The following is a 12,258-nucleotide window of genomic DNA, read 5'->3' as shown; positions in this document are numbered from 1 at the left end:
TATCCTTATCATGTGACATAACACCATTTATTTCCTATTACATGCTTTGTGTGCCCTCAATTTTTATACACAAAATAGAATTTTTTTTTCATTGTCAAATGAGCTCATGCAATTTTAATTTTTAATAATGCACGAGATATCTGAACTAATAATAACTGGCAAATGTTATTCATCTGTTTAAATTACAGTTCCTATTAATAATCTGTTCATACAATTATTGGGGGCTATTCGGATGTTATGTAATGTCTGGAATTGCTGTAATTTGGATCAGATGATTCAAGCAGAGTTGCAATCTGTGACAGGTCAACAGAAACAGTCCACCTGTGACAGGTCGTTACCTGTTAACAGGCAGACAGATTTGGCCTGTCACAGGCTTGACCTGTCGCAGGTCTCGCCTGTCACAGGTGATGGCCTGTCGACAGATCAAATCTATCTGCCTGTTACAGGCGCGACCTGTCACAGATTTTCACCTGTCGACAGGTAGATTTTTTTACCTGTACAAATTCCAAGTCGAATTCAATAAATAAATGAAATTTGAGATTCGAAGTCTGTAACGGAAACAGGTCTCAATATTTTAGTCCAGTGATGGACAACCTGTTTGCCACGGCATGGCAATGCCATGAACGATATGCCGTATACTGCTACAGTTGAGCTTTATTACCAAGATGTATACCACTGCTCTAGTTCTTCACCCTCACCTTGTTACATTCCACCCAACAAAACCCCAAAATGAAATTCATCCGCAATGAATAAAACATGAGAAAAGAAAAGAAATTTTCCTTTTATTCAAGAAATTTATGAATTGAGATTTTGATTTAAGAATAAGAAGAAGAAAGAACCAAGAATTTTCCACAACCACGGTCATAGATACATGCATTTAAACTTTCATTCCAGCACACAAAAAAAAATATTCATTTTTGCAAGACTTTTGTGAAAAATTGCTTGCAATCATTTACAATTCTGTATTTATGCTGTTTTATGAATGATGATGGAAGATTATTAATGCCTTTGCATACGATGAATTATATTACATTTGCTGCTTTTACTCATAAATTAACAGGAATTTTAGTGAAAAATGGAATATTTTTTCAAATTAGGAAGTTGTGCATTAAATATTTCATTAAATCATTTGCAAAACTTCATTATGATTTGGGATTTCAATTTTCATCATTTCACAAAATCTTTGGACATCAATGACAATCATGCCTGGAGTAAACAAGCTACAAATTCGATTAAATGGGACTCCTGTAATTGTTTTTTAACGGTTTATCATGCACGATAGTGCATTAGGGGTATTACACGGAAGTGTAGTAAGCATGTGAGTGATATTTCAAGGGAGTGTAGTAAGGGTATAGCAAGGAAGAGCAGTAAGGGGATAGCAGAGGATTGCAGTAGCAAGGGGGATACAGAATATGTATAATTTATGTATTGCACCTTGTCATACAGTCGAATAACCCTCGATAGCTCAGTAATAGGAGCATTAAACCGAAAATTGTAAGACATAAGTTCAAATCCTACTCAAGATCCATTTTTCGGATTTATATTTCTTGTGTTAGATCAACCGAGCTTGAAGTTCATTCCTAAAATTTAATCAAACACCCCAGAATCCGCAAAACTAATTCAAAATCAGTAACTATAATAAGGATAAAACCAAATCCACCACTAAAACAACAAAGACTAAATTCAAACGCTCATTTCTCAAAATACACCAATTATTTGCATGTAATCTCACAAATATCCATAACGAATTTAGCATTTGAACTCCATGAAAAGCTCTTTTGTTTATCAAAATAATGGATGATAAATCCTTTGTGTCAGTGTGCATTTAAGTAAACGTTTTGGACATTATTACATTTATTCAGCACGATTACCACAGCAGACGGGAACGAGTGAGTGGATTTTTCATTTCCATCATTCAATATGATGAACTTTTTCACGCATTGAACAACAGATTTTCTAGTTACTAAATAAAGCACGTCCCATTTCAATTTGAGGAATAAATCGCATTCTCATTCAGCTACAGTTTTTTTTTTGTAATTCTTGATATGAAAAAATAAAGAAAAATGTTTTTTCATCCCCAATATGTATGTGTCGCTACATCCTCGCCATACATGAATGAGTCTGAATTTATGTATTGTAAAAAATTACACGAATGCATGGCATCAGCACAATGAATGCCGTTTATCATGTGATTGTAATGCGAGACACAAAAAACAATGAAAATCACTTCAGCAACAACAAAAAAAATTATCACTGCTTACTGACTTACTTAACAATATTATTAACAAATCCAGTAAAAATGTTTTATGTATTCAAAAGAGATTATGGATGGTGGACATTGAATGCCTTATTAATCGATATACATTATTATTATATTTACAGACTCATTCATCGTGACACGAAACCGATGCCATTGATACATTGTCAAACACTAAATAAATCACCATCAGATCCATCGCAAACACATGATCATAGGTCAGAGGCGAGATTAAGGATAGACTCAAAAGTCCTTGTATTCGTTGAGACGACATACAGTAAATTAGGAAGAGAGATAGCGGAAGAGCTTGTATACAATAGAATCAAGTAAGTTGATACATTGCTGGATTTTTGTGTCCTTCCCTTCTTCATTATTGTATTGTTGCTAAAAAGGATGTTCAAAGTATGTAAGATAAAATACAATAGCATTCTTATGTATATCCATCTTTAATGTTGATATTAAGGAAAAAAACATGGAAGCAAATGAGCGAGTGTTTGAGTAATATTTTTGCTGTTAGTTTCAGAGTTCCAGAGTGTGAGAAATTTATTGAACATTTTAGAGATTTTCAATGCATTAAAATATGTTGAAATAAGCAGGCGTTGGGGTGGGGGTTGTTTATTGAAAATGGAGGAGTTTAAGTGTGAAAACTTCTCATAGATAGTGTCATTTTGAAGACGAGGATGTTGAATGCTTGATTTTAGAAGATTGGAAGATTCAACAGTCTGTCACTTAGGGGGTTTTTAGGTTTTGGGGGTTCAAACTATAATACTTCACACTTTTTTCAAAAATTCTTAAATATGCTTGAGTATTGCGTCAAAAAATCTCAAAATTCAGTAATTTCTGGTCATAAAATTGGTTTTGGAGGTCCAAACCTTGAAGTCGACTCGAATTTTGTATGAAAAAGTCCACTTTTTCAAATAATTCTTAAATTTGCTACAGTTATGCGTCAAAAAATATCAAAACTTAAAAGTTTGGCACACCCTGTCATAAAATTGGTTTTGGAGGTCCAAACCTTGAAGTCGACTCGAATTTTGTATGAAAAAGTCGATTTCGAGCTAAAGTACTTCCAAGATCAGCCAAAATCTTCACTAAAACCATCAAAACAGCATGATCTAAGCTCCTCATCACTGTATATAACTAAATAATCATCCAAATAAATTTGAATCTCTCTGATCCATTGGCACACCCTGAGCATGTTTATGAACATTTGTGAACATCGTTTCGATGTTGCTTATGTTCCATGTCATGAGACTGTACAGTATGAGAAGATGATATAAAAAAAAAATTTAATTGAAAAAAATAGTTTCTCATGTCGCATCGAGAGAGATGGCATAAAAAAGGAATGAAAAAAAAAAGAAATCCTTTAAAAGAAAAAGATGATGATGTGGGTGAGGAAGTACGAAAAGTATGTGTTAAAGAATAATAATAAAAAATAATAAAGGATGAACAAGTTCATGTGATGTTCTCGAATATTGCCAAGAGATTTAACATGAAATTCTTTACTTTAATTATTGAAAGAATGAAATGAGATGAGATAATTGATGGAGCAATTTGAGGTGCTTAAGGAAAAGCTTTATGGAGTTTTTTTTGCAGATTACTTACTGTTGAATTCATAAAATTGATGTTCAAAATATTGAAAGCTTTAAGGTTTTTTTACCAAAAACTTTTTTAATGACGCTCATGCTTGTCAATAAAATGTTTACGCTTCAATGATGAAATGAACATTACATTAAACTTTAGATATTTTTATTTTCTTGCTGCTGCTTTAAGACAGACAACTTAATGACAAAAGATGTAAACTTGATAGTTGAAAAGGGTGATGCTCAAGCTTTTTATACCATCAATTTTAAGAAAAATAGTTGACATTCTTCTCATTCTTTAATTTAAAGAAAAACTTTATTTTATTTTCACAGTAAGAAATGGAAAAGTTTTATGGAAGATACATGTTGTAACATGCATGTGACGCTTGCTATTTAGTATGAGAATTGTTATTAAATGAAATAGGATTTGACAATGATTTTCTTGTTGAGATTATGTTGAGTTTGTGGGGTTGTTATCTGTTGATGTCACTTGAGGGTGCTTTTGATCAGCAGTGGTTGTAATGCACACTATATAATAGCGACACAATATAAAAATTGAATTTTTGATCATCAAAATGAGTCCAGATTAGCCGTCACGTTGCCATTGTCGTAACATTGACGTAGACGTGTCCTAAGAGCTAACATGAACTTTTTGGGTCAGTTTTTTAGGATAAGAATTCTCTAAGCGGGACCAAGATCGAGATAATTTGGGATAAATGATGTTGATGCATCGACAACTCTTCCTAAAAGCTGACAACGACTCAGTGAGGCCATACAAAGTGAATTTCCTCTTGGGCTCCGCTCTTAGCTACCTCAGCTCTTAACTACACTTTAATTTAATGAAAATTCTGTTCCCCAAATCACAAACAACCACCCATCCATTACAATTACTTTAACTCTACACAACAAAAAGACAATTCGACTAAAAAAGACATTAAAAATATTGAATTGTGTCAAGTGTACTGCGCACATTCTCAAACTGAAAACAGAAACTTTTTCATTAATTTTTGAAGCACTAAAAAACTAAATTTGATTCTCAACTGATGAAAAGTGAGATAAAAACTGAAAAGTTAAAAGAATCTTCAATGGACATGAAAGTAAAAAAAAAATAACTTCTTAATCAATTTATCTCATTGCTCACCTTCTGTGAAGATATTTTTAGTGTCATGAAAATCAAGTTAGTTGGTGCACGAAGACGTCATCTCGTTGCATTATCCAATCCCCTCGATAAGCAATGACATTAAGTTCTTTTTTTATCCATAACTAGATGAGTCTGTACAAGTTGAATAAAACTTCATTTTTTTAATGAATCACATCCACCAGATGAGCAATGAGGATAAAAAAAATGAAGAACAGAAGTGGAAGGATGAGGAAAAAAAACTGAAAAATAAATGAAAGGTAGCGGAATGTGATCTTAGGCTTCAGAAATATTCATGATAAAATCATCTTTTGTACAGAATGAAAAAAAGTCTCTTTTTGTTGTGAATAGGTCGGCATCAGAGTTGAGGCATATACACAAAAGAGACATGAATTTGATGTGAAATTTAAAATATGTGATAATGTCATCAACAGCGGCACTGCATTTATATCTTCGGCTTCCTTTTATTCCCATTTCAATTTATATTTAAAAAAAATCCACCTCGTTTCATGCAAAAATGAAATAAATTGATTTTGAAAATGTAATTTCATGCAACTATGCGCTCGAAAATAAAGGAACAAAATATAGTGAAACTACACATGAAATTGCTCTCCTTTTTTCCTCATATTACGATATGATAGTGCAACCATTATCATTACATTGCACGATACATCATGCTTTATGTTTATGCATTCAAAAAAAAAAAAAGTTGAAGCTACCGAGTACTCCCGGCTACACTTGAAATTTCATTTTCTGTAATCGACTTTGAATATTTTAACTAAACAAAAATTTATTTGAATTCAGTTGGATAAAAAAATGAGAATGAGGAGTGGAAACGGAAGAAAAATTGAAGGAAAATGAAGAGAAAATTTCATTAGCTACAAGATAAGCGGAAATGAGAATTTGATTTAATATGCGCAATTAGTTTATTTCATTCGTTTTGCGAGAGGCTATACCTTTAGAAATTTGAAGAATTGTTCAGAATAATGAGGGTTGTACAGGATGTTGAGTTATGAAAAATAAAATTTGAATTGGTAGCTGGATTTATAGGTTTGAAAATTTAAATAATTTTGGCAAAAAAAAAAAAGTTAGACTAAAATTCAAAATTCATTATTATTCTTATATATTGTGGATTTTAGGAATTGAACCTTATATTTTTTATTTAAATCTTTAGATAATAAAAACTTTTTAGATAATCTTGCAATAATATTGAATTCAATCTCAGGTACTTGTCACTTAACAACGTGCCATCTTCAAGTACGCAAAGTTCTAGAAGCACAGACCTAAAATATAAAGCCAAACAGTCTTTAAACCTTAAAAAATCTCAAAATTCTCGAATTAAAATATATCAAAATTTTAAACAAATTTAAAGTTCTTAAAAATAAACTTTAAAGTTTTCAAAATTTAATTTCACACAAGAACTTTTAAGAACCCCTCCCTAGATAGATGCATCAAACTCATCCAAACAATCTTCATACCAACAATTCCCTCATTTTCAATGCTAATATAACACAATTATTTACCTCTCCTCATCATTTTTTTATATTCATGCAATTTTCATAAATATACTCTTTTTTTTCTCATATTTGCATGTAGCAAGAAAGATTCACATTTCGAGCATAATTGAGGAAGAAAAAAAGGAAGAACATTTAAATACCAAGTAATTTCAGCATGATGTAATCAAATTAAATTGCTGAATGGTTCTCGTTCTCTTCTTCATCGTCTCTTCCACTTGTCTCTGTAGTTTTTTTTTGTCTGTTTATCATAGAGAGTTTATAAACACTAATGCACAGTGCTCATTGAATAATATTCTCGTTTTTTGTGTGCTCGTAGACGACGAGGGTCATGTGGAAGTGATGTTTACAATTTAATGGGATTTTTTGTTACTCTAGCTTTAACTCTTTAAATTGTTGGGAGGCAATATGCTTTGGTGTGTGGTGACAAAGGTAGTCATGACGATGTATGCATGTCAGAGATGTACTTGACATCCATATGCCAACGATACAGCGATTAATGGTTAAAAAATAGACAATTTTCCTTAATTTTGGAATTGAATTGATGCTAATATCGTCATTTAATGAGCTACACACATAAGTATTGAAAATAACGCTTCAGATTCCCGATTACACAACTTGCCAAAATGTCTAATCAATAGCTAGTCCTACGGTCGATTACTTTTCTCCAAACGGTCCATAAAACATGTCATTTGTCGACAGTAGATTTAGTTATTATCTAGATAGATGTCAATAGTTGTCCACTCGGGATTATAACATTTTAATTGTAGCTATGAGCTGTAGCATTAAACGATTGTCCAACAAAATAATAGACTACATCACTTTCAATAAAACCTCATTCGAGTTAACGTTCACTCAATGTTGTCATTGTCGTGCCCATCAGCGGGAAAATTTGTTCCTTCTTATTCATCCTTCTTTCGTATGCTAACCCATTTATTCTGTTTAGTAGTTTTTGTAGGAAGGAAGAAATGTGACGAAGGAAGTGAGAAAGAAAATTAATCGAAAAAAAAACGAGAGTGAGAAAGAGAGATGTAGCAAGCACTTGTCATGCTTTTTCCGTCGAGTGGGGAGGGTAAAAAGGTCGACTAGTATGAGAGTAATAGGCCACTCTATCATTTAAGTTATATTCTGCACTTAATTACATTTTTTATTTTTACGATTCATTATGAAAGTTCTCAAAAAAAAGGAATTACTTCCTCAATTTTTCTTGTTTTCCTTATTTTTTTTTCGAGGGGTTGGGTAGAAAAATGTAAGAATAAAAATCATAAATTCATTAATTCTTTCCGGCTCTTCTCTGTGCATGGCATTTTCATTTCTTACCGAGATTATAACGCATTGCTGTGTGTTAATTTTAACAGTATTTTACGGTTTTCTCATTTAAACATTTTTTTTTTTGGGTTCCCTTTTGCGCTGTCTATGATACCCTCGTTTGTTGTTCTTGTTGTGTAATTATAGTATAACTTACCACTTTATGTTTATTTCCTTTTAAACTCATAAAAAATCACGATAAGGAATATTTTACTGCTAAAAGTTGTTTTAAAAAGCTAATTTTTAAGGGATGGAAGACTTTATGACTTTACAGATTTTTATGATAAAGTTTTGTTAAGGTTATCTATCCATAATACTAAGATTGAGTTCTTATTATTCTTACTCAGCTATTGTTCAGAGGAATTTTCAAAGTTTTTTTTATGGATATGTTAAGAACAATGAAGAAAAGAACTTTAAAAGCACAAAATTTGACTTAAAGAATCCTTTAGAATATGAATTGACACTTGAATAAACTCACAATAGATAGCATCTAGTCATAATAATTGTTGAGGATCCATTGTTATGCTTCAATATCAAGTACCTAAATTTGGGAGTTTATTTGCCCTGTAATGTCGTGCATTGTGCGAATCCTTGTCATACTGACAGCACTCTTAAGTATATTCAAGAAATTGGTCTCTGGTGGGAATCGAACTCACGGACTCACCAAAAGAGTGATACAGATATCTGGAATGTTGCCTAATCACTCGACCACAGAGGCCTTACTCTCGCATTAACAGATTTGCCTATATATGGCTCGATACCCCAGATTCAACTCTGCTCAGACACCACCACACCACCAATCATTTACGTCAGCCCCAAATCTATTTTAAATCATTTGGGATTCTGTTATTCTTGCATTACTTACACGTAATCGGATAGTTAAACAAGAGAAGCTTACAGCATAAAGTTGACCTTTATTCCTCTAATAAAAGAATCATTTAATGAAAAATTATAAGAAAAGCTTCAATTTCTTTCGCGTTACGTAATAAGAAGATTATCGTGGATGACCTTTTACTTCTTTGTGTGTTATGTAATTAAGTATTCATAATAAACATCCGGTGAATATCTTCAAGAAATTTGAAGAATTTTTTGGTTTCTGAAGGTTGAAATTTTGTGACGTGACCTTTGCATTAGTCCTTAATGATTTTAAATTACGATGAATTTGAGATTTTTTACTCAAAAAGTTTCAAATAATTTTTGCAGAAAAGATTCAAGTTCTTAATTAAGATACTTTATTTAAAAAGGTTTTAAAGAGAATTAGGTATTAAATCACTTTGAATTACAATCTGATGGTGCTTGGCAACTTTGTCACTTAGATCTTAACCTCGAATTTTGAAGCGTCTTTACTTATTTTACAAGAGTTTGGATTCTTTTCTACTATTCCGAAAAGACAAAGAGCAGACTCATTAACACGCTCATTTAGAAAGCACTATGTATATAAATTGCCAAAAATCGGGTTCTAGGCCGACTTGACTCTTGTCTGAGACCGGATATCAACGAATCAGGCTTGGAAAGAGTTCCGGCTGACCTGGACTAACTTTAATCACTCCACACCAACTTGAATCTCATTTAAAGCCGGATTTTATCAAATCTGGTCAGGAACCAGAGTCACGATGACCTGTGGCTGAATTTCAAGTCATTACACGCCCTTGTGCTTTTCGAGAGTCACTGTTAAAAAGCAATAAATGTAAATATTTGAAATTTAGAGCTTAGACCTTAAGTTTTGCTCATTTTGGTGGTCTCTTACATCAATAATTCAAATCTATAAATCTACACATTTAAGTATGTCTCAAAAACTAAAAAATCATTTAATATTAATTCTAAAATCCAATATTTATCCTCAAAAATCATAAATAATCTCCCTCTCATTCTCCATTTAAAGAAAACATGAAAGATCAGCAAGAAAAAGCGTTTCATATGCAAAAAAGAGCGAATAAATTTCGAGATAAATATCAGAAAACAAAATAGAAAATATGGCATGTGCTTATGTACAATATGAGTGATTTCAAAACGACAAGAATTCAGCATCTGTCAGAATTTTGTTTTTATTTTTTTCTTTTTCTTTCCTCTTCATGTCTTACTTTATGTCTTGCTTTTTTCTAGTATGTGTCGTTCGCTCAATGTTGATAAGAAAACGAATAAACAAAAAAAAAATTTTTTTGGCACTTAACGATGCTCAGATTGCTTCACAGCTTTTGAAACATATACACGACATTTGATGTTGATTAAAAGATTACATTTTTGTATGCTTTAAAAATAGAAATAAATTAGGTGTAAATGAATTCATTTATTTTATACCTTGAAAGTTGAAATCGTTAATGTCGCATGAGAGCTGTTGCTTCTTGCTTTTATTTTAACCTCCCATTAAATTACTAAAGCTCTCATTTAAGGAAATTCATTCAAAAGTGAAAAAATTTAAAATTTTAATGACAGATGCTTTTTACTTTACATTCAGGGCGTCATCCACCCACTCTTCATTATACATTTTTTGTTGTTTCCTTTTCATTCACTGGTGCACAATTTGAAGCTGTTTTATGAATGGAAAGTAATTTGCCTTGCAAAAAAAGTATTTATAATGTGCATATGCAAACTATCCTGTCGAATAGAATCGGAGCAGAGTTGTGTGAAGCATAAAGAAGATGTTTACTCAATTTTTATCACAGACTGGCCAGACATAACAACAAAAAAATCTCACATCCACTAATAAATCTTAATTTTTTTTACTCAAAAGTATCATAAACATCACAAGCACCTCTGGGCGTCAATTTAGTAAAGAATAGTCGCAAAATTTTTTAAGTCAATTGTTTCCCACAACAACAAGACAAATTTAAGTCAATTTGAATTCTATTTGAATAAATTAAATTATTTTGCAATAAAATGAAAATTTATTTGTTGCTCTTTTGTTTATAAAATATGAAATGAAGTGACTCTGTAGATAACAAGCATAATGAAATGAGAAAATTTATAATGGAAGAAAGAATTTTTTTTTTTGGATAAAATTCCTCAATTTGCTGGGTATTTTTTGAGCGAAAGACACCTCCCACGTGACATTTTTGCGATTCATGCTTAAGAATTTCTGGAAACGTTTCTGAATGATGAGGATTGGGGAAGATCTGAGGGGTATTTTATATTTATAGGATGTAAAATTAGGTCATAATAGTCAATTGGGGATTGTTAACTCAATTTTTAGGCAGCTATGTACTTCTGTGGAGCAATCGGCAAGATGCTGGGCTAAAATTTGGTGTAATAACTCGATAATCGTTGGTACGAATCCTGCCATCCTAAGAATTTCTACCAATAATTATTAAGATTCTAAATTATAAGTATTGTAATGTTTGATAGTATAAATTATAGTCTAAGCATACGATCCTTACATTAGCTAGTGTATTGTACTCTATTTACAACTTGTAATCCAGCTACATCCTTCTTTTCTAATTCCTTTCATTAATCATTATCAAAAATTCCCAAATGCAAAGCTTTTGTTTTTCAAATCAGTTTAAATCCAAAAATCTTCGCTAACCCGACACATTGATTGTACCTTAATTGAGGTGTGATTCCACTTAAGTCCACTGATAATTGATGTATGTAAATTCTTACCTTTTTTACAAACCGATACAGTGGTCGAATGTTGGGTCGAAATCAAAGAATCTGACAGTCGATATATTTTAACTTGATGTATTGGATTGGTCTATAAAATAAATTAGAAATTGACTTGTCTAACAAAATACTTATACCCTCATCACTTGATTTTTTGTGTATCTAAAATAGATTCTTAAGAAAAAAGCTTTGAATTTTGCTCATTAATTAAAATTTCATTCACTTTTAACAAAAACAAGTAAATTTTTGCATGACTCAATGAAATAAGCAAATATTTTGATTAATTTAATCTAATTCATCATCCAAAAAATTTATGGAACATTAACAAAATATTTTTGGGACCAGAAAAAATATCTTGAGGCAAATTTTTTTAAAATGTGGGATGGTTAAAAAATCTGTTATTTTTTGTTCATTTTTCCAAAAAAAAAAGTTGAAAAATTCATTTATAAAAATCATATTGGGACATTGAGACAATAAATAATTGAAATATTGACAAATGTCAATAAAAAAATAGAAGTTAATAAATTAAAATCGACACACGTTGTTCATGTTGGTTTGGATGTTAAAGGATGTGTAGGTAGAAACATAAGCCAAATTAATTAAAACTGACGGCGGTTTTGAGAAATTTATTGGAAAAATCGATGTTGATTTATATTTTTAAAAATCGAGTTTAAAAATAGAATTGAAGTGGATTTCAATGACCTATGAGTGTGAAAAATCTGACATTTCAGATTCAGGTTGCTCGTGGGAATGTTGAGGAGTCGTATCAGCTGGGTTTTTGTAATAAAATAAAAAATTTTATGTTTTTATCACACATTAATGTGAGATTTTATATTAGAAATATTCAAGATGCGTTTTATAACG

General features: G+C 31.4%; 1 protein-coding gene across 1 annotated transcript in view; it reads left to right on the top strand.

Annotated features, from left to right (window-relative positions):
• Positions 1-12,258, top strand: part of sfl (N-deacetylase and N-sulfotransferase sfl) — a 69,909-nt gene that overhangs the window by 39,407 nt on the left and 18,244 nt on the right. Inside the window, exon 3 of the mRNA XM_070653904.1 lies at positions 2,383-2,583. Within this exon, the coding sequence (XP_070510005.1) occupies positions 2,383-2,583 (201 nt within the window). The remainder of the gene's footprint in view (positions 1-2,382; positions 2,584-12,258) is intronic.

This window comes from Chironomus tepperi, unplaced genomic scaffold (assembly GCF_022539635.2).
Source record: "Chironomus tepperi strain 1889 unplaced genomic scaffold, CSIRO-AGI_Ctep_v1 contig_74, whole genome shotgun sequence".
Classification (NCBI taxonomy): Eukaryota; Metazoa; Arthropoda; class Insecta; order Diptera; family Chironomidae; genus Chironomus; species Chironomus tepperi.
The sequence above is the reverse complement of the archived record's forward strand: the minus strand, read 5'-3'. Positions and strand labels throughout refer to the sequence as shown.